At 43.4% G+C, this 23,157-nt stretch overlaps 1 protein-coding gene across 3 annotated transcripts in view; it reads left to right on the plus strand.

The window, feature by feature from the left end:
• SV2B (synaptic vesicle glycoprotein 2B) overlaps nucleotides 1-23,157 on the plus strand; it is a 68,475-nt gene that overhangs the window by 16,322 nt on the left and 28,996 nt on the right. For all 3 annotated transcript variants that reach the window (XM_039385925.1, XM_027719887.2, XM_027719885.2), the window contains one exon: nucleotides 20,926-21,773. In XM_039385925.1, the coding sequence (XP_039241859.1) occupies nucleotides 21,293-21,773 (481 nt within the window). In that variant the 5' untranslated portion in view covers nucleotides 20,926-21,292. The remainder of the gene's footprint in view (nucleotides 1-20,925; nucleotides 21,774-23,157) is intronic.

Consider the following 23,157-nt stretch of genomic DNA (forward strand, 5'->3'; position numbering starts at 1 on the left):
CTCAGCTGAGCAAATCTGGATTAATTTACAGTCCTGAGGTTGTGATCCATAACATGTTTGAAATCAAATTAAAAATCCAGACTGTTATGAGACTAGGATGTGTGTTCATGGTGAAAGTCATTTAATATAATTTTGGCATCTTTTTCATTCTTTCAGAGCATCTAGTTTAGCTGTTCAGTTTCAATTATTTTTTCTAATTGTTATAAAAAAGTTTTTGCCCTGGGAAATATTCCATCTGGAAGATTTCCAAAAGAAAATATTTCCTTTGGTATTTAAAAATCAAATCTGAAATGGATTTTTATTCCTACTAGATTTAGATAAGCAATTTGATTAAAAAAATCCAGAATTTCTGTCTCCCATAAGTGTACTGAAAAATGTAAGACCTGATTGTAATTATTTAATTAACCATTGCTGTTTTTTTTTCCCCTCATACGTACTATGAAATAATACTGTGATTTTGGCAGGCTGACAACATCTGAGCCCCTGTGGCTCAGCAGAAATGTACGGCAAGTAAGGAAGAAATGCAGCCTGTTACCTCTGTGCTACACAGGTTTTCCCTCCAGTTGGAAATAATGCCAGGTCTGACAACCCTAAAGTTGCAATTAAGCTCCCCAGGTAAACAGGTCAGCCCCTTTCAGAACAGTCCCTTCCCAAGGGTCTTGATCTCCTGTGCATCTTCCTGGCCAAGGACTAGCTGAATGAGAGGATTTTCCCCTTTTGATGCTTTGGGAAGGCAGCAGCCTGAGGGATGTGGGGTGGGGGCTCGGGGCCCTGTCAGAGGCTGAATTATAAGAGACAACCTTTGTCTTCTTCCAATTAATAAGTCTCGCTCTTGTTCAGCTTCTTCCTTTAATGCCTCCTTTCTGTCAGTGTAAGGTGCGTGGGAGGGATTCACTGTGCAGGGATCCCTCCTGGATGGAAAGGCTCTCCGGCTGCAGGAGCGGTGGTGCAGGGCTTGGGGCAAATCCACCCACAGACATCCATCTCCCTGCCGGGAAGCTGGTGGGAGCTTCAGGGGCCTTTCAACGGCAGCCAAACAAGCAGCTCCTTACCCTGCCTTTACAGCAGGTGGGAGGTGGCAGCTGGCGGATCCCTGCCCTGTGGGGGTACAGGGGATAATGGAGCTGCTTCCCTGATTAACTCTGGCAGCGGCTGCTGAGTTAATTAGTGGACAGATATAGGATACTAGGCATTACTAATTTGTTCGCAAATGCAGCTTGGAGCTGAGTGGGTTTGGGGTGAATTTCATTCTCGTTGTTTGCAAAAATAATTTTCAGGATCTGCTTCAAAATGAGCGTTTGAGCAGGAGATGCTTCAACTGTTTCCCTTGTGAGATTCCATTATGAGGTTTAATCTGTGTGAGATGTCAGTGCAGAGTCTCCTTACATGGCTTCATTTTGCATCCATCTGGTCCTGTTTGCTCATGTTTGGACTGCTTTGTTCTTGCCAGGAGTGGTCATTCTGGTTTCATCTTCCCACTAGGAAGGGGAATCTTGCTTGCTCCAAGTGAGGGGCATCCAGTTAAGCATGAGAGGCTCCTGAGAGGTGTCTAGAAATAATTTATATACTGTAGTTGCAGAAGCAGAGGCTTGTTCTGACCAGCCATGCATGGCTAAAGCACGTAAAGGCAGAGATCTCTCAGAATCCAGCTGCTAAAAAAAAGGACAGCAGGACTGACAAAACCTTTAGTAATTTCTCAGGGAGCAACCACTCAGGTTTGCATGAACTCAGAGCATCCCAGTGAGAATTCCTGTCCTTGCAGCTGGAAAAGAGTCGTTAACAAATGTTCATTACAATAGTAACCACTTAGCCATTGGCTTGTGGCCATGCCAAGATCTGTGCATCAGCAACTCTGTTTCCTGCTGGTTCAAGGTAGACAGATGTTTTCTTTGGGGGCATTACGGAGACTGTAAATGGCTTGGATCAGGATATTGAGTCTGTGCTGCGTTTGTTTTCATCAGATGCTCTTCCTATAGGACGTTGGAGATAACACACTGAGTGGGTGACAGAAAATAGGTGGAGTAAAAAGGGAGAAAGGTTGAAAATGGAGTTGCTTGTAGTTACTACTTAGTTACTCAGCACAGGAGGAGGGTTTTTCTTTCTTTTTTTTCTCAGTGATTGTTGAGTCAAGTGTGCAGATCAGACTTTACCAAACGAACCTGTTCTGCATCCTTATGCAAAGCATTTCTTGCTTGAAGATGGAGTCAATTACCGTGCATGTATTTACCCTGCTTGAGGAGCCTGTCTAGTTTCCATCTATATTTCATGAGTCTCAACACTCCCTGAGGCTTGCAGCACTCTGCTGTGCCTGCAGTGAAGGGCTCCTCCACTGCAAAAGCAACAATGACTCAAAAGAAGCACAGAAACAGATGAAGTTCCCTGGATTTACATCCCCTGGCAGCCTTGGCCTTATGCCCTTAATGCTGGGTGGCATTTGGATGCTCTTTCAGAGCCTGCCAGGAGTCAGGTACCAGCTGATGCTCAACCTACCTGCCACAGGGCTGATGTAGAGAACAAGCTGCTTCTCACACCCTGTGCAAGTTGGAAGTCAATAACAGCACTAACCCCCTCTGACAAGCTCTGGTGTCTTTTCCATCTTTAATTAATTAATTAATAATAAATTAATTAATAGAAGAGTTAAAGCAAGGTCTCTTAAATCTGCTGGCTCAGCTGTGCAGTCAGTGCAGGTTCACACAGGTAACTGCCATCAGTTTGTCTTTGATTTTCAGCAACCCCACTGGTGAGGTTTCTGTCTTTCCCCTTGAGATCCTCTCCTACAGCCCCAGAAATGTTGCTGTCAGGAAGCTCTGCCTAAACTTCAGTATCAGTTTGAATTTCAGGCTTTCACGTCTGCTGCAAATGCCCCAGCACAGCTGTATCCAGCTTTAAACTATCCAATGAAGCCAGTGGATTAATGGAGAAGAGAAGCTCACTATCCCTCTTTGGAGAACATGTTTCTTCCCTCTGGTCAAAGAATGTTCATCCAAACATTTTATTCTCAAAAGAAAAGAAATCTGTTCTGGACAAATTAGAAATGTTTGAGAAGCCAGTGTTTTCTTTTGTCCATTTTCACTCAATATGATTGAACCCACTGCAGAATTCTGAATCCTCAGAGAAAACCTGCCAAAATTTCAAGGAAAAATATTACTTATATGAAGAGAAAGTTTATTTGCATCTCTTTTTTGTATAAAGCCAGTCTATTTTTTTACTCTTTCTCCTTGCTTTGTCTGTCTGATGAAACAAACAGACAAGCAAGGAGCAGGAAACACTTCAGATTGATTTTTTTAACCTTCAAAGTTTCTAGTCAATTCCTCATTTGCTGGGCTCTTAGTCAGAATCATGTGGAAGAAACAATGTCTGTTCCTCTCAGCAGGGCTGTATTTTTAGAAGGGATGCAGAAAATAGAGGTAAGTTGGTTTTTCTTCAACTGATATATGGGCTTTCCAGTGGTGATCCCCTTTTTTATTTTTTTGATTTTACTTTAGGATTGAAATACTGTGGGTCTTGGTGGTATTTTGAACCCAATTATGCCAATGTGATTTCTTTATATTTCTTTATATTGCTTTTAGTGTGGAAAGAATAAATGACACATTAGAGTTAAATCTTCAGTTGCTGATCGTGCAGCTTGCTTTTCTTGCAGTTGGGATCAAGCCAAAGGAATAATCATGTTTGTCTAGTCAATGCATATCTCTGAAATCTCCAGCTCACATTGCCCTGGGATCCAAATGCAGGTGATTTTATGACAGCTAATAATCACTGTAATTAGGAACTTAATTAAATATACTCTGATCTTACCTTTCTCAGAGCTGATCAGCTCAGGGGCTGATTTGGATTCTCCATCTCTTTTCACACAGTCTCCTACAGCAAGTAAAGCATGGGTGATTTTTAGCATTCTTTGAAGTATAGACACTGCTCATCAGCATCCCAGAGCTTGAGGACAAATAGACCAGCAGTGTGAGCCAATGTCTCTAGTAAGTTCCTAAAAAGTGTACCAAATGTGTTAAAAAAAGAAATCACACAGCGTGACTGAGCTAGAAAGGAGCCAGGGAGGGCAGGACAGCTGGAAAGCTTTGCCACCTTTGAGTAGAGAAAGTCAGCAGTGCCTCAGCAATCTGTGGCAGCGCAGCAGGCGATTTGTCAGGTTAGTGTTGAAAGAGTGAGAAGGAGCTGATCTGTGCCTGGGAGCAGGTGCTGAGGGTGCTATACAGAAGGATCAGCAGTTTTGCCTTTACTTGGCAGCCAGGGTTACTCTACCAGAAGAAATCAGCCCTGTCCACGAGCCAAGGGAGCTCTCTGCATGATGTCATGCCGCAGGGGAACCCCTTGCTGCTGAGACCACAGGCAACGCTTCCTTTCTGCAAAGCACCGGAGATGGGAGAAATAGAAAAGTTAGGCAAAAATTCCCTGCCTATACTGGGGGCTGTGTTGGCTCAAACTGGCTGTCAGGGAGAAGTGGGTACCCTGAATAAGCAGGACAGAAGTGGCTGTCAGGCTGTAGGAACAACACTGAGGCAGCCCTGGGTTTATAGCAGGCAAATATCAGGGATGAATTTGGGTTCACAAAGCTCTCCTGTTTGCAATCCACGGTACTGAGTGGCAAATCTGTGCTGGCCACCCAAGTATGACCACAGTGGAGTTCCCCCAGAATTTGCAACAGTCAGATACAGCAGCAGATTTGGAACCCACAGGGAGAGACATTTTCTCAGTTCCCAACAAGTGATGACAGTAATTTCTAATGAATTAGGGGGAGTTATTTCCCAGAGAAAATCCTGCTCATCTCACAGTAAAATTCCAAGGTATATTGCCTGCAAACAAGAAATCTGTGCAATCTTCTCAATTCTGCATCAAACTCTGGTACCCCAAATTCAGTCACCGTGCGGCTGGTTTTGAACAGAGACCTCCTGCAGAGCCTGGATCTCCACCAGGAAGACTCTTCTGCTTTGGAAGGAGAGTCTAGATGAGGACACGTGACTAGATGGGAAGTGAGTAAAGCTGTCACCTGCATTCTATAGAGGAGGGACACAGCTTTTAGACACAAACTTTTATGAGATAAGGTCTTACTAAATACAAAAAAAAGAAAACATGATGGACCAAATGCGTCACCTGGAGGATGTTATACCTGGTTAGTTGGGAGGTGTAGTGTGGGCTTGGCCCTTTTATTGCTCTCTAATCCTGTGGAAAAAATGCTTTACCTGAATCCTACATGCTGCTGAGCAGCCTTGCAGAGCAGCATGTGGCCATGGAAAGCAGTGAGCAGTGAATATCCATGTGTCACATCCAGAGAGCTGTGGCAGGTGGCCCATGAGTGCCTCCACTGAGGGCCAGGGGAGTACACCAGCATCACAAAGGATGGACATCTGGGCAGGACCCAGCCCTGGTCATATCTAATTAGTAACTATGGAAGCTGCCACTATCCAAGGCACGTCTGACCCTCTGCCTCTCTATAGGGAATAGAGAAACATGTTTAATTTGGAAATAAAAGATCCTTTTCACAGACCAGTTTTAAACCCACCTCATCCCAATCACAGCAGCAAACCCATTTACTGTGGAATAGAGGCGGGTGGTGCTTGGCCCTCTTCCAGCACTGAGCTTAAATCATAACAGGCACGTCAATGCCTTTAGCTCTCAGCTTTGTGCCCATCACTAGATCAGTTGGTGATTTTCTGTGGTTTGTGGAACTATAGAGACTTGGAGCTGTCCTCGTTCCATATTCATTGCCTGGATTCCTCATATCTGTGCCTCACTGGAGAAAGCTGATGAGTGTATTTAGCGTTCAGGCAAAGCACCAACTCTACAGCCTTGAAAACCAACCTCCTCTACAGCACAAACACACCAGTTTTCCCAAGCAACAGCATTTTGGCTCCCCTTATCCAGCTGAAATACAACATTGTCTACCCCTGTTCCCAAGCATCTCACAGCACATCTGGAAAGTAGAAAGCATTCAATCCCATTCTCAAAATGGGAAATAGAGGCACAGACAGCAGTCACACAGAACCTTATGAAAATTCTGTTGCAGAGAAAGAACTTCCTATACAAAATGTCCAAAATTGATATGCTAATCAGAGGTCCATATTCCTCTCCTATCATCACTTGCTCCAGGGATCTCATGCAAACGAGGGGAAATGGTCATCTCTTCCCCCTTCTGCCTGGCTTGCAGTGACAGGATCTGTTCCTCCAGGCCTGGCACCATGGGCTTCAGTGGTCTGGCTGCTTATTCCTTGGTAACCAGAAAGATTTTGCAGCCACCAGCACATTTTACTTCATCATTAAAATGCCATCAGAAAGCAGCTTTTTGGCTATCCAGTCTGGGTTAGCTGAAAGGCTTGATATCCACCTGCTATCTGCTGGCCATTCCCTGGCTCCCTGTCGAGGAAGCGTGATGTTACACTTTGATAAATAACTTTTGATCATCACCTCCTTCTTGCCACTTTCTTCACCTGGGATATTTTATCCTCTTTCCCCTGAAGAGGCACTAGCATGATCTGCCTTGAAGTATTTGTTATCCCCTTGAAATTTGCCAGCTAATCCCCCCAGGCTCATCATCTAGAGGACACCTGCTCTCACACTCCATTTCTTCCTGCCTTCTCCTATATATCATGCAGGATTCCTGCTTCCAGCAAAAGTCTTGAATTTATTTTATCCTAAATTTACTCCGTGTCCAATAGGCTGTGCTTGTCCCTTCCCCCTGGGGATCAGAAGCCATTTGCTGTGATATCACTAACTTCTGGTGTCATTTCTGTGTCAGTAGTCCCAGTGTAGCTGGTTAAGGGAAAGCCATTCTATAGCCCAGGGAATCCTCTAGTTAGGGATCCCCTCTCTAACAGTTGGCACCAGCAAATGCATCCAAGAAAACATCTTGGTGGATGGTTACAGAACAGCCTACACCAGAGTGAAGCTCTCGTGATGTCTTGAAGAAGAACTTATTTCTCCCAATAGAAATAAAAGGTTGTAGAAACTCAAGTGAAACTCATGTTCTCCTCTCCCTTAAATACATCCAATCCCTGCTTTTAATGATATTAAGGCCTTGCCTTTTGTTACCAGGAGCCCCACAGGTTAGTGTGTAGGTAGAGATTTCCTTGTGCAAGATTTCTATCTCTTCCCTTTCAAATTCCCTTAATGTCCCTTTGTCTCCTATATACGGAACTGCACGCCCATCTCATTTACATTTTTAGGACAGAGACTGATTTGTTTTTCTTTTCGTCCCCATATCAAGAGATAGTTTCCATGTCCCAAAACATGCTTAGGAACAGAGCCCACACAGAGGGTGAGGAAGGCAGATACTTAGTGGAGACCCCTTCGAAGCCTGCTGCCTCATCGTGCATTCCCTTCCACCCAACATGGGGCTGAGGTGCTGATCTGGCACCCACTTGGCCACCAGAGCGATCTGCCAGTGGGTGACTTCACCCAGTCCTGACAAGGCATCTCGCAGAGAGTTGCCAGCTGACTTGGGGTTGCAGGGAGGAATGAAAACAGAGCCCTGTGCCAGCGCGCAGGACGTGATCTCTGCAGCTCGGTGGGGAGGAACAGCATCAACAGTAGGAGTTACGTGTGAACAACACATTTCAGGCTGCACTGGGCTGCAGACACTGCCAAGTTCCCCTGTGAGTCCTGGGGAAAGCAGGAGCTAGAGGAAAGCCCACGCTTTCTGATCCCACACATCTGCTCATCGGAAGCCAGGTGGAGGGACACTGCTGTGGGCAGAGTCAGCAATAGGGGGGGCACTTGAAGCCTGAATCCTGGCAGCCAGTCCTTAGCATGCATTTCAAGGATAGATTTCCATGCTCTTTGAGGCCCGTTCTGCCTGGCACTGCAGCTCTCCTGAAGTTCAAGGCTATCAAAATGACAGTCAAAATGTCCCTGAAGGAGCTTGGCGAGGTCTGATCTCAGCGTGTGGACTGGAAGCTGGGTAATAACATGCTGACAGATGAAATCCTCAGAAGGGGCCACGTGCAGCTGCCCACCAATATCCCTCAATAGTCCTGCTGACAAGAAGAGCTGTGTTCCAGCTGAGGTGTGGAGAGGCATGAGAGGGAGAGGGTGCCCCAGTACCAAATAACATTTTGCAAGCAGGCTCAGGAGAAGTGGAGGCCAGTCAACATGTAGATGAGGCAGGTCCGAGACTCTTGGCAGGAAGGAAGATGATGAAGTTCCTTACTGCTTAAATTTTACTAAAAGCCGTATTCCTCTATCAAACTCACTTCCAGGGAGATGACAGCTGGAATTTCTGCTGTACAGTCCGTTTGGCAGGCTTGAGCTGGGTCAAAGAGACTGGGCTTTGGGAGCAGGTAGAAGGATTCCCCTCATTTCAGTATCTCTGCAGGAAGGAGGACACTTAGACCAGGGACAACGAGGACAGGTCAAAATACACCTGTCCTCCCCTTCTAAATGCCAGAGCATCTCCTTTGCATAGGGATCCTAGAATTTCAGAATCTCTCTCTGTTGCCTTCTCAGTTTTAGGAAGTCTGGCGACTATTAGTGTCCTTAACACATCTTCTTTGGCTAGAGCTGAAATATGAGGAACAGAAGGAGAACTATGAAACAAGATGGAAGTATTATTGATTTCGATTAGAAACATCACATTGGAGGTCATTTACAGGAGACTCTGTCCTTGCCAGGATAATTTCAAGATCACAGTGGTCTTGGCAAGGACAATCTGATGTCCAGAAAGGTGAAATTCTGAGCTCTCCATCAGTGGTTACAAGATTCCCTTTTCAGTTAGGCATGTATTTTCCCTACACAGTCTCTGACAGGTAGAGAAAACAAGTTATTACAGGTATTTTGCAGACAACTCCTCCTAAGAGTAACTAAATGTCTTGTCTAGGGTTAATCAAGCCATTTGTGGCATTACAGAAATCTGCACAGAGTTCTTGATGTTGCCCAAGACGCTAAACCATCTTTCCTCTAACCGAACCTGTCCGAGTCCTAACTCATGTCTGCACAGGCATGTAATTTTCAGTGTGTTTTTTTTTTTTTTTTTTACCCTTTTCATATTTTACAGAAGAATTCCAGGTAAAACATAAGCAGAAGTTGCCTGAATTCAACTCTCCTGGCATAAATTACCCTGACGGCAATCTGACTTTAACTCCCATCTGTACTGTCGCGCCCCTGCCCACAAGCATGAGTCACACTGAGCAATAAATAACAGCTAAATCCTTCTTCTGCCTCGACAGGTGATTCTGAGGATTTTCTCTCTCCGTATACACGAGCTATAGTGCCATAGCCTGATGATGTATTATGGCTATTAATTTGGGGAGATGAAGCTTTTTCATCATTAATGTCCAGCCTGAACACACTAATTTATTATGCTGTTTGGGAAGGAAATTCAGAGCCTTCTCAGTACTATGAAGTGGAAAGCCTAATTGTTGGGGGTTTTTTTCCCCCTTCCTTTTACTGGCTCAAGGCAACATTAGTTTCCAAGACTGGGTACTCCAGCTACTGCTATACCTTTTCCTCTCCCTTCTTTTCTGACCTTCACTATCCCTGCCTTGTCCTGCCTCCTTTCCCGTATCTCATGCTCTGCTGTTGCTTTCTCTCATTCTTTGGCTTCTGCAGCATCTGCTCCTTGTTTCAGTGGTTTCCTCCTTTCTTTCTCTATCCAGCAGAGGTATGAGCATCATTTCAAGAGATGGTGAGGCAGTAGTTGACCCGTGGCACAGCTGAAAACCACATGACTTTGGATTGTCAAGATACTGCCCAAGCTTAAGGCTCTGTGTAAATGAGGTGCTCTTGCAAAGAGCTATCCTAAAGACTCTAGCAGGAACAAGAAAGGAATGTGGGATGCTTAGGAAAAGCCACTGCCATGTAATCCAACTTCCCATAATATTAGGGGGTCCATTACATGTGCTCAAATTAGCCACACTCCTCTTTGCAAGTGCGAAAAAACCTGCCAAGGGCTCTTTTGAGTCAAAATCCTTCATGAGTATAAAACACAAGTATAAATGTAGACTTGCTATATGCAAGGTCTTATGTTGCTGTTAAGTCTGTGCCAATATATTCCAGGCCTTATGGCAATTTTAGTTTGTGCATTTAGTCAATGAAAAAAAGGAAATTTATTTTTATGATTTTCTTCAAGATGCTGGTTTCAAAAGCAGGTTCTTCAAAGATCTGAGAATCTGAGACACTCAACATACAGCCTCCCAGCTAAGACAGACTTTGCAAATTGCCTTCTTACAGAATAAGACATCACTTTGTGGGTATGTTTTTTTTGTACTGCAGTGATATATGTGGGGCACATAGTGAATTTGATAACTAAGTAATGCAATCTGTTGAATGATCATGGTTGCTACAAGGTTCAGGTCTCCTCAGTAGTGTTTCACATTTAAAAAAAAGAGGTCAAACTAATCAAAAGGCTATGAACATGAATGAAGCAAAAGCAATTGCCAGTACTTTCCCTGCTACTTAACCTTGAAAGATGTCTCAGAGTGAACGTCTCTTTAAATTTGCTTCTGCTTTCACCTGTATTTCTCCACAGGCAAGGTGCATAATGAAGAGCACATTTGCAATTTTGCAAGCTCTTGAGGCCACAAAACAATTGTGTTGGAGGGCTTATGCAGAAAAGAAAGTGGCTGGATTTAGCTTGAGAACCACCCCTCTTATTTGATCTCAATCTCAGCACAATAATAACTGTCTTCCTCAGGCATGATGTTTGGGCAGACCCAAAGGGAAACACAGGGATCAAACCTATTAAAGAGCATGATGGAAGCATAAGGTTGGCTGTGTCCATGACAGGCTAGGGGGGATTTCTTGTAATGAGCAAGAATTCTGGCATGACCAGTGCATTCGTACACTTCACTGGAGCTGGCAAGCAACTGTCTCAAGAGACTGATCATCCTGGGCTGGGAAAGAGCTGTTCCTGATAGCAGGAGCGGTTTCCAGCATGGAGATCTCTCAGCCTATGGAAACGTCTCTGCTAGAGCTCTCTGTTAACACACTCTGATATCATGCTGGAAAACGGGAGACAAACCCTGCCAGGACTGCTGTGAGGTGCAGCAAATGATTTGTCCTTCTGTCCCAAGCAATGGGAGGGTGATCATGGACAATAACTGATGATGCTTTTCAGTACCTGAAGCACTACAGTCACTTCCCGTCTGAGATCAGAAATGATGAGATATCCTGTCCACAGCACTGTGGTAACGCTGGGCATAGGGTCATTTTGTGGCACAGCACACTGAAGACACTTTGGCTGCATGGATCCAAAGGAAAGGGGGAACTTCAGGCTTCAGCAAGGCAGAAAGGAGAGAAGGACAAGAGCAGGGAGTGAGGGGGGAAAACAGGCCCCAATGCTGTTCTGTTAGGTAGAGACAGGAGGAGGACTTAGGTATTTAATTAAGATACTTGCACAGATAAAATCCCTTCTGAAAGAAAGCAGTACTTAGAAATCACTCAGGGCTGTGTCTACTTTCATGACTCCATCACTGGAGCAAATCTATTCATCACAGGCATGTATTAATGAATTAGTTAATTAAGTGGCTCATTATTGAATAACTCAGGTTGCAAGTGTGATGAAATAAAAGTCCCGTTTGTAGCCAGAGGCACATCTTTGCCAACAAGCTAAGCAGTTTACAGTTAATAAGGGATGTTTACTGTCTGACACAGGCAGAATCTGCTGAATTGCAGGCAGTTTATTTCCAAGGTTATTGCTTACAGTCTTCTCTGGGAGCTTGTCAGGTCTTCCAAGCCCAGTAAGGTTAAACCTAATAAGCTGTCCAAGGGCAAAGACATGTAGAAATGCTTAAATTCATTAAAGGCACCAGGGCACCATCGTTTCTGAATCAACACCAAATTACCTATTGGTTTATGCTGCCAGGTGCAATCCTCATAGAGAGGTTGATTTATTAATAAACAGTAAAGTCTCAAAGATTCTGGCTTGCTGTGATATTTAAAAAGACAAGGACATAACAGAAACATGTGCTGGATATTTGGCACTGATATTGCTCCCCCAGGTGATCTTGGGAAAACTCCTTGATTTATATCTGCGCTGGGATACCTCCGAGTATTACTTGGTATCCAGGTTGGGGTTTGTGCCTCATCTCCACATAAAGGAAAAGATTTGTGAGGCAGCAAAGCTCCCATTTATTTTGGTCATCATGTCAAGGATAGCTGGGTGTGAAGGTTGAAGCAAAGCCTTCGCTTGCTGGTCCACAGTTGCCCTTGGAGAATGGGGCACAACACACAGCATTTCCTTTTCAGTTCTCAGATTAAATTATAGCCTCTCTCTGCCTCAAGTCATGATGTGCAAACCTGAGAACTTTTCCCAGCCTTTCATGGGAGCTGTGAGCACTGTAGGCTGCTTAAGTACCATGATAATGAGAGAGGAGGAGAAGAGGAAATAGATATTTAAAAGAACTTTAGAGACTATGAGTATTTTCTCAGCTAGAAGACTGTTAATCTCAATAGGATGGGCAAATTCTGGTTCAGGCATGTGCATTTCTAGTTTTCATTGGGTAAATTATCAGCTCCACAAAACTCTAGCACTTAAAACTAGACATTGCTTTCCCACCAGTCCTCCTGCTGTGATTCTCCCCCATCCTCTGTGGTTTTATTCTTTTCCCCTTCACCACCTCCCTTCTGACTAAGATCTCAGCTGTGATTTCTCCCTTCATTTGCTCCTTGAAGCAAGTTGGTTCATTATTTATTAGCTACCATACTCTTACACCATCTGTCTCAACTCATTATCCATATTCATCTTGTCAAATTGACCTTTTATGGCCTTTCTCTGGAATCCAATGTGTAGTCTGTCCCTCCATATATAGCTTTGTGTTGCTAAGCCATTGCTTTCCAACTCCTACCATTAAACATTCCTCTCTGTATCTTTCTCACAACACCCCAGCTTGCTAGTCTGCGTCCCTAACTTCAGAAAAGCTGTGTACTCTGCTTCAGTGATGCTTGTTCCTTGTTTCATCTGCTATCTGAGGCAGCTTGCTGCAGCACATACTTAGATACGACCTTTAAAGCATCTGCATCAACAGAGTATCACACTTAAAGATATAATCTCCCTCTAACAGTCTGGAGGACTTTCTGTCCCTTAGTTCATATCATAATATAGTGGATTACAAGTTGAATTCAGTCCACAGCCACTTGGCTGTGACAGTCACCACCACATAAGGCAATGGCATTTCAGTGTCCAATGTGCTGGAAAGCAGAAATCTCCCCCAGTGGGATGGGTTAGTATGAAAAAATGTAATGGCCTTGGAGCAGTGCAGCCAGATTCTTACTCAACATAAATCAGGACAGTTCAATCAAACAACTGAATTATTCCTGTTCATACCTCATCTGTCTCTGCTGCCAAATTCAGGAGCTATTGTAAATGCTTCATCTTCAAACGTGATAGTTTTTCTTCACAGAAGAATGTGTTGTGTAGCAAAGTAATGCAGGACTCTGGGGCCAAATTACACAGTGGGTATTTCGTCCTGGTGGAACAAACATACACAGAGTGCACCTGCCCAGAAATGTGTAAAACCAACCACAGATCAATAGAGGTTATCCAGGAACTGTAAGACAACTTCAGTTCAATAGATTCTGTAGCACAGAATTTTGAACTAAAATGCTTTCTCTGATAAATAATTGATCAGATCAGCTGGTAACACACTAAATTGCTCCAGCTCTGGTTTCCCTGCATCTCTCAACATACCAGGGCTGCATCAGCACCAATCTTCTTCCAATCTACAGCATGGGAAAAGTGAATAAAGGAGTCCTGTCCTAGAGACCCTGGCAGCATCTCGGAGAAAATCAATGCTTTTTACACTGAACAGAGGACTTTTTACCCTGTGTGTCCTACCTGTGCTGCAGGAGAGCAACCAGTAGGTGCCATCTGTACTGCTGAAAGTCAGTTCTTTAAACCAGATGATTTCAAGTCAATGACTTTCAAATATCTTGCTCTTCTTTACAGAATCTGTGGCACAGATAGCTTGCTTAATAAGCTCCATGGAGAGTTTTTGAACCTGTGTTACATATCTATCAAATAATTTCTTAATAATAGAATAAGTCTCAGGAGAAACTAGTTTTTATCCTCAGTCTTCACTTAATATAGTGCTCCCCTCTGAAGCTACAACAAAAGACAGCTCTTTATCCAGAGTTCAAAGCAAGCTCTTTTTAAGGTAGGCTCTGCTACAGACTTTGATTTTTAAATCTCTTGTTGCCCAGACCCAGTTACCCTCCTGTAAGTGTTTGCAGATACAGTTGATTGTTGTAGCCATTAACACAACTTTATACCTGAAAAACATATATTGACATGCCCTCACATGTAATCTTGATGTCTTTGATGGCAAAGTAGCTCCTTTTTGCTTCCAGCTATCATGTCACTGATTAAGAGAACTAGAAAACTCAGATATCTGCCTTGATTTTTTGAACAAGAGCAGAAAAGAGTCCTCAGAAATTATATCTGGGGCTGATATTCCTCCAGCTGCTAGGGGTTTTCAACCTGCAACTGTGATATAGTCCTCTCTCAAGACTGCTTGATGACCATTTTTGCTTTTGGACATTAATTGCAAGGATAAATTTTACTTCCAGTCTTATGAGATGGGAGAGAAGTCAGATGGCAACTTTTTCCTAGTGATGTATATAGTGCTCCCTTACCTGTCTAAGATCATGTATAAACTTGCATCCCAAGGGCTGACCTGTATTTCAAAAAAAAAAAAGACCAAGTTTTCAGCTGATTAAATCACTCTGATTCACTGGCCAGCGTTCAGATCTGAGAACATCCTACTGGAAATTCCCCAGGGACTCACTGCTCATCACCACCATCTGATTAGGATATCTGATGGAAAGGCAAAGTAAGGAAAGTGACTGCTGAGAACCTGCAAGAGATGTGACCTATTTTGATACAATCACCCCCTCAAATAACAGTTAATAATTGTTTGGGGTTTGGTTTAGTTTTTTGTTGGCTTGGGGGTTTTGAGGTTTTTTTTTTGAATGAGTGATGTCCTCCACAGCCAACTTCTTCTAAAAGTGTCTTGAAGTCCTGTGTTCTGAAACTTTTCTCCCTGTTATTTTGGCAGTGAAAGAGAGATGCAAAAATTCAAGCAAGAATTAATAAGGCCTAGGGCTGAGCTCTAACAGAGATGGCACAGGATGCTTTTATAATCCTTGCATATGAAGGCAAGAGCTACTGTCATTACAAAGTGGTAACTGTCATCTTTTTTCCACAGTTTTTGGAACAATAATATGTCAGAGCTTCCATCTTCCCCTGGCTATCTCTTCATTTATTCAGAGCACAGTTCGGACCATTAATCCCTGTTCTTGCTCCTTGACTTCTGATTTTACTTGGTTACTACCTCTCTGCATTTGAAGCCCCCTCATTTCCTTTTTCTAATTTTCCTCACGTATAAATTCTCTTCAGAGCCTGCTGCTTTTCCCTCTGCAGGATTCTTGCCAAGAACCCAGCGTTGCCATCTGTCCAGGAAAATGATGATACTGCTCAGCTCTCTTCTGGATGTTGAATTGTGTGGCTGCAGCAGCAATTTTAATGTTAGAAAAGAAAAAAAAAAGAAATCAGAACCCAGTGGAAGAAAAGCCCTTTTCTGCCTTACAGAGGTCAGATACTTTTAGTCCTATGCATATAAATAGCAGGATTACTTTTCCTATATTATACTTCTCTATATTGCCTTCTTAAAGATGCACCTCATAATTTTACATCCATGAGAGCAAAATCAGAGTTCCTTGTACAATTTTTGTTGATAAGAAAATGCTGTTTTTTAAAACCTGAATTATGTAGGGGAAAATATCAGTTTCAGCTAAGGTTTCTAATAAAAAATGGATCAAGCAGCTGACACTATGGCATTTCTTAAGTGAAATATTTGGTTTCAGTTTGAAACAACTCTCCATGCACCTGCTTTTCTTTTTTTTGTGCCAATGAAAAGGGCAACCTTGTACAGTTTAAGATTAAACATTTCTAATGGATCTTATCTGAAGTATTATTTTTTGTGAATTGTGGGATTGCAGACTAATTTTTTAGATTTTTAAAACATTATTATTATTTATACTCGTTGGAAAGAGGGAAAGTTTCAAAATTCTCCTGAGGGAAAATAGCAGTTTTCTTAGGGGTGAGGCTCAAGGGGGGAAAGCTCGACTGCAAGAGTTCAGTGAAAACCTGACAAAGACTCTAGACCACTTTTCCCCAATTTCTGGTTTATTTAAGGTTTTGGGGGCACAAATGCCATCTATCGATATAGCCACAGCTGCAAGGGATTTCAGCAACAGACCTGCAATTTCCAGCAGGGTATAGCTGTGCTGTCCTGATGTACAGTCCTGAGGGACACAGAGATGCCAAGAACACAAGGGACAGAGCTGAGGATGCTCAGCCTGCAACACAGTCATCAGTCACTGCTACAGTTCTCAGCCTGATAATATTGGTGTAATTGCTGGGTGCCCAAAATCCGGGATGATCTCCCCTGGGAGCTGTGATTTGTTAGGCACCTCAAAAATCTGGCACTTTGTATGTACGAATGAATCCATTAATTACATTCTCGATAAGAATCTGAGATTGGAACTTCACAGAAACCCATCTACACCATTTTCTTTCTCTTTTTAGTGAGGGACATTTCTTCTCAGGACTTTTTTTACAGTTAGCTTTGTGACTGCAGTGTCCTTATGGTCACTGCAGGATCTGGGCATCTTCACATTGCTGTCAGCAGAAAGCAGCTCTGGGGGTGAGGATGTTTTGCAAGAGGAGTCGTCCTTCAGGCAGAATATTAAACTGCTCTGCCATCTGTTTTACAGGGATTATTCTGGTGAATGCTAAAGATCCCTTGAAAGCATTTTTATAGTGTGTCCCTGTACTGCTCCTTCTCCACAGTGTTCAAATAACCTCTCCCTTCAGCTGTTGATATTGAGAGTGTTCCCTTTCTGAGCACGCAAAGGCAAAGAGAAAGGACCTGGACAGCAGCTCCCAGCCTTGGCTCTCTCCCCCCTGCACACGTATCTTGTGTGTGCAGCCACTGTTCCTTTCAGATCATGTTCCCACAAAGCAACGATCTCACTCTTTACTTTTCCAGAAACTTCACCGTGCCCCAAGGTTCAATATTTCACAAGAAATCCCCACTCTATATCTGCCCTGCTCACTGATTTGCCAGGATGTCTATTCTCTGCTAGAGCTCACCTCTCTGACAAGCCCTGGGCTCTCTTCATTTAGTGCCAGGTACCAGACACTCACCCTTCTCTGCGTCCCCTCCAAGCTCTGCTGCCCTCCAGCCCCCAGTTTATCACCTCAGCACGCCAGACCTATCTTATGTGCTCTCTCACAGAGGCAAATACAGGTGTTAATCTGCTTTTCTTAAAACATCCCTTTTCCTAGAGTAGATACTGTTTCTATTATGCGGATATCTAAGACTTTAGGTTACTATTTTAAGTCGCACATCTCAAATGACTGAATTCCTGGCTGAGTATGCAACATCTGAGCTGACTAAAGAGAGGAGTGCAAGAAAACTGCACGGTGGATAGTGTGTTTTAAAGAGCTACTGTTAAATAAATTAGAGTGTGCAAGATGCAGGGCTAAGTGAAGGATGCTTGTAGCATCATGATAACTGATGCAATGGACTGTTCAGTGGGGAAATAAGGTTGAGGTAAATGTGAAGCACAATATAGAGAAAAAGCTGCAGTGCAAAATAAGGGGAAGAAAAAGCAGGGTAATGTATTGACAAATAAATACTGTGCTATGGAGAATTACAAATGAGGAAAGAAACTAAATTCCCATGTATTCCAGGGTTTTGTGTCCAATGCTCAGTTTTATGGCCCGCTTCGGGGACACCCAGAATGAGGCTTTCCTGCCTCTGCCTTCCCTCCCCTGCAGACTCTGCCTTATGGAGCCTGACATTTGTTGTGTGTTAAAACCTCATTTACATGTCTCAGAAACTGTCAGTTTAAAATTGCCCAAGGTTGTAATAGAATCATTTAGGTTGGAAAAGACCTCTAAGGTAGTCGAGTCCAACCATTAAGCCAGCACTGCCAAGCCCACAACTAAACCACATCCCAAAGCACCACATCTACACATCTAAGTCCCTTAGGGCTGGTGACTCCACCAGTGCCCTGGGTAGCCTGTTCTTGACAACCCTTTTGGTAAAGAATTTTTTCCTAATATCCAGTCTGAACCTTCCCTGGCACAACATGGGCCATTTCCTCTTGTCCTATCGCTTGTTATCTGGGAGAAGAGACTGACACCCACCCTGCTACAATATGCTTGGTGTGGTGTGTATATTTGTCTCAAGCTCTCTCATGCATCACTGTGAAGGGTAATTATAGCAATCCAAGCCTGCCATCTCTAAGACACATCATGATTTTGCATCTAAATGCTAAATGGGGCTGTTAGTGTGAGTGAGCGAAGCTCAGCTTGAGTGAAAGGGTGTTAAAGAATCAGGTCTAGAGTGAATCAGCCTGTGCATATGTGGCAACGAAAGGAAACAAGTGGTGTGAAGTATGAAAGTGTAGTGTTCGAAAGTCTGAAGTTCCAGCCTGCCTTGGGCAATGCCCCTTCTCCTGGGGTGATCCTAGAAAATATCCATCCTACAAACTGAATGGGAACCCAGTGATTATTATTTACCACAGTCTTTTCTCTGAATTACATGTTCTTACCCACACAGGTGGCTGTCACTGGTCTATAAGGTTCATCAGCTTATGTCATTATTTCTTAGGCTACCCAAGATGTAAGTGATTCCATTCGGAAAATACCAATCTTTGTGTGTCAGTGAAAGAGCACAGATGCTTCAGTAGGTTTTTTCTAAGTTTGTGATCTTTGGTCCTGCTGTTGTGGGAAGCAAATAGCTCAACTTCCAGCCTCAGCAGCTTTTGAATAGAATAAAAAAAAAGATTTCTAGTGCTTGGTCCTTAAGAACATATTTTTACCTTCTGGGAAAGCAGGTGTAAGGTGAGGGGTAGGGTTTGTGAAGACTGAATCTGATCAGTTCTGTTATTGGTGTTATTATTGCTTCATCTCCTAAGATGAGTTTTCAATCTAGTTCTGTAGCAACCAGAAAGGGACAGATACAATGAGGTCACATGCTCCAACACTGGAGGTCACTTTGAAGCATAACTGCCAGCAGATGATATTTAAAGGCTTCCAAACTAAGGCCTAATGTTCCTTAGCACATATTGTTCTTTTATTTTTTTTTTTTTTTTTCAAATAAAAGGCTCCTTCCCCTACTTTTCAAAAGAAAATATGTCTCTGTGGAACTACATTTGACTGTCTTGGAGAACATGATGTTCAGTCATGACACAAGTCTTTGCGTAATCAAGAAAGTTGAACTTCAAGACTTGGAGGTTCTGAGACTCAAAAGTACTTTTGGATTATTTAACCATTTGAGGTGACAGTTCAGCATTGAAACAAGAGCTGTAGAACTCACTTAAGTGTTTCTGATGGCTCTCAGATGTATTAGCTCCCCTGCGCATTAATACCTCCATTGCCAATGCAAATACTTCTCTTTACTGCTGCTTGCACTGTAGACTCCTGATCTTTATAACATAATCATAATGCCTTTGGGATCTTTTTGAGCCCTGGAAGAATGCCCCACTGCCTTTCTCACTTCATGCAAAATGTATGGTGTGATTCAGCATAAAGAAAGGGAAGAGGAAACAAATTGAATGCAGTAACAAATAGCAGAGGGGCAGAGAAAAGGAAGATGCTCTGGCAGGGTCTGCAGAGGCCATGTTGTAATTAAGTGCCATAAATATATAGGCAGATAAACAGAAATGCAGAGGAAGCTTTTATGAAGTTTCTTGGAGCATCTCCCATGAACAGCACAGGCAAGGCATGGCCATTAATCCACGCAGAGAAGTCAAACCTCTGCTCCTTTCTTACTCTGAGCACTTGAGCTGCCAGAAAATCACAGCATTTGCAGCAGGAGCGATGCCCTTCTTAGCATTTTGTGAAAGTGCTACTGAATTTCTCTTCTGAAGTCATTTTAGCTGCATATAGCACTGTTATTTACAGTGTGTGCGTTTGTGTGCGCTTCTATAGGTCAACTGACTGTGTAGGTAACACCACCCACATATGGTGCCTGCCCATGTCAATCCATAGCTCATTTACACTTTATTTAGGCAAGCAGCTCAAAGCTTAAAGCAGAGTCCACGTTCTGTGCATGCCTACGCTGTGCTGGTTCCTCTAGCATGACTCCACTCTGTTTCCCACATGCGTCTCCTTTCAAACTCCATGTCTACAGCTGTGTGTGGCAACAAATGCAGGGGAACACTGGAGAGCCAGCTGGCTGGAAAACACTTGAAAAATAATGGAAATCAGGTGTCCAGAATGAGTATGTGTTTAGATGTGTCTTGGCTTCCCTTGCTTCTCCCTGCAGAGAGCAGTGATTCAGTATTAGCTTTGTTTTTTGCTCTCTGTGAAAATCATCCCCTGTTGATGGTTAGATATGGGAAGAACAGAGCTTGGTGTCACTTTTGGTGACTTTATCTTGGCAGACACTGCGTGCTAGTTCTACATCTGTCATACAGATGGAGAGACACTAGGGGAAAAAAGAAGCCAATAAATGAAATTAATTTTGGGATCTGGATGAAGAAGAAAACCGAGGTCATATTTTGTCTCATTATGATGTTAGGTAGTTGTAGGGAGCAGGGATGACTGTACTCTGAGTAGATGGATAGAAACATATTTAGCAACCTGAGAGGTCTGTTCCAGCAATTTAGCCCAGTGCTGTTCTGCTTTCTGTGGAAATCAGGACCACATGTGGGAGACAGGACTTCTAGGAACAACAGAAATTGGGACCACATTGTACTTTATATTCTACTTTATGTTCCCATTGAACTTGGTACATTTTATTGATAATTTTTTGCTGAGGCTTTGGGTTTTGATGATGCAAAAACATTTCTCTGTTGCCATATTGTTTCAATGGAAAAGCATGCATTCAAAATGTTGGGTGTTAAACTCAGTGAATGTGTGCTTGCAAGCTTACTGCTGTCTCATTGCTATTGTTTCCTCTTTCTTAGGACATGACCTTCACCACCACAATGAATCAGGAAAAACCTGTCAAGTCCTCCTAATTCCCTGGCTGTGCAATTGCTGTTCCCTTGCTGTTCCCCAGACAGCAGCTCTTGTCACCCGAAACAGAAAAGCCAGCAAGTCACAAATGACAGCTGAAAAGTGAAGCATTATCAAAAGCTGTGTGAGACTCTGTCAAAGAGAACCTTTATATAGTAATTCTCCTTCTGAGGCTGGAAAGCTGTGTATCCCATCAGTGCAAAGAACAGAGAAAAGATATGTTCGAGTAACCAACACCAGAAATTGCACAAACCTGTACATATTTTAGAGTCTCTACACACTGTCATCTACAGCATTTAGAAATCTCCATTCAGAATGGATGATGGATACAGAAACACAAACCAAGTCTCAGATGACTACAGGTACCAGGATGGTAACTATGATACTCCCAATGATGGCTACTACCGTGGCGGGGATGAGCCCGCTCAAGAAGAAGATGCCCAGAGTGATGTTACAGAAGGCCATGATGAGGATGATGAGGTCTATGAAGGGGAGTACCAAGGGATCCCACACCCTGATGACATTAAAGAGAAGCAGAAGCGAGCTCCTGCCGTGGCTGATGAGTACAGAGACCGTGCTGACCTTATGGCTGAGAGGATGGAGGACGAGGAGCAACTTGCCCACCAGTACGAGAACATCATTGAGGAGTGCGGCCACGGACGCTTCCAGTGGACCCTCTTCTTTGTTTTAGGGTTGGCACTGATGGCAGATGGGGTGGAGGTGTTTGTGGTTGGATTTGTTCTTCCCAGTGCTGAGAAGGATATGTGCTTGTCCAGTTCGAACAAAGGGATGTTAGGTAAGTGCCGCTGGCAAACAGCTCTTCTAATGCAGTAAACAGCAGCTGGAACAGCTTTTCCTAGGGATCAGCTGATTTCAGGATCTTCTGATGATTCTCCTCTTGTGTTGTATGTCATGCATAGTCATGCCTGGGTGGATCTGACTCAAGAGGGGTTTGTGCTACTGAGAAGGCAGCTACCCAAGAGCAATGCAATTGTACTGAATGTGCTGTGGGCCCAGTGCTGGTCACTGTGGGCTGGATCTGAGCAAGGCAGCTCGCAGTCTGCAGGTTCACAGGGCAAAGCTCAGAGGGGTGTTCAAGGACAAATAAGAACAGTTAAAGGTGGATCTAGTGACTCAGAATTCAAAACTTTTAGAAAGTACAGGTCTCCCTTTTCTTCAGCTCAAAGTCCCAGCTGGCAAATCATCTGTGCAGTCAGTTCCTTCTGCCTGCTAACTTCCCAGTCAGAGCAGTTTGTTCATATGTCCTGAATCAGATGTAGCCAATGGAGGTTTCTTTTTAGGTCTGTGGAATTCAATTAAAGTGCTGCATGTGGATCAAAGGCTGAGACTACTGGCAACATCCCTTTTGCATCACTATTGACATCTCCCTGTGGTCAAAATACAAAGGCTTAGTTATTGGGAGTGAGACTGGGTGGAAAGGTTTGGATGAACAATATTTTCCTTGAACAATAGGCAAGCCAAATTCCATAAGCCAAAGACAGCAAAGCCTCCCACATTTCCAAGAATCAGGAAAGTATCCAGCATGGCCTGTAGTGAGAGCCAGTCACGCAATAGTACAGTCCATCTGGAAGGAAAATAAAGTAGAAATAACTGCTTTAGGAGGAATAGAGTGTGTTTTAATGGACATCTACTGGGATTACAGGGAATCATCAGGGCCTGTTGCTCATACATTCTGGGCCAGAAGCCCTGCCTGATGTGAGGTAAATGCAGATTTGGGACCAGACCCCAGCCCTTGACTCAATTCTATTTGCATTATTTTATGTGACAAAGGCAATAGGTAATTTTCCCTATATAGACCTCTCCTCTTGGTGTTCTGAGGTTATAGACACATTTCTGTTTCTTCCTTTTACTTTGAACTTGAGGATCAGGATGTTTCTTGCTATAGTTAGCTAGGTTTGTTCTTAGTTTTAGTCTTTAAGGGTTTAATAACTATTTTTGCTTCACAAACCACTTAAAAATTCTAGCTCGAAATATCTCAGGTCAGATATCTAAAAGCAAACCACTCACAATTGGATCCTGATTTCAAAGGGACTTTGGAATTCACCAGCTCCCTGTGGGACACCAGGCTTGGTGTCTTTTCAGTGATGAGACCTTTTTTGAGAAGCAGGTCATTTATTTTGGTGACTCTATGAAAGCTGAGATCTTCTGAAACTCTGACC

The sequence above is a fragment of the Pipra filicauda genome, unplaced genomic scaffold, assembly GCF_003945595.2.
Source record: "Pipra filicauda isolate LSUMZ 115617 unplaced genomic scaffold, ASM394559v2 scaffold44_size3831614_pilon, whole genome shotgun sequence".
Lineage (NCBI taxonomy): Eukaryota > Metazoa > Chordata > Aves > Passeriformes > Pipridae > Pipra > Pipra filicauda.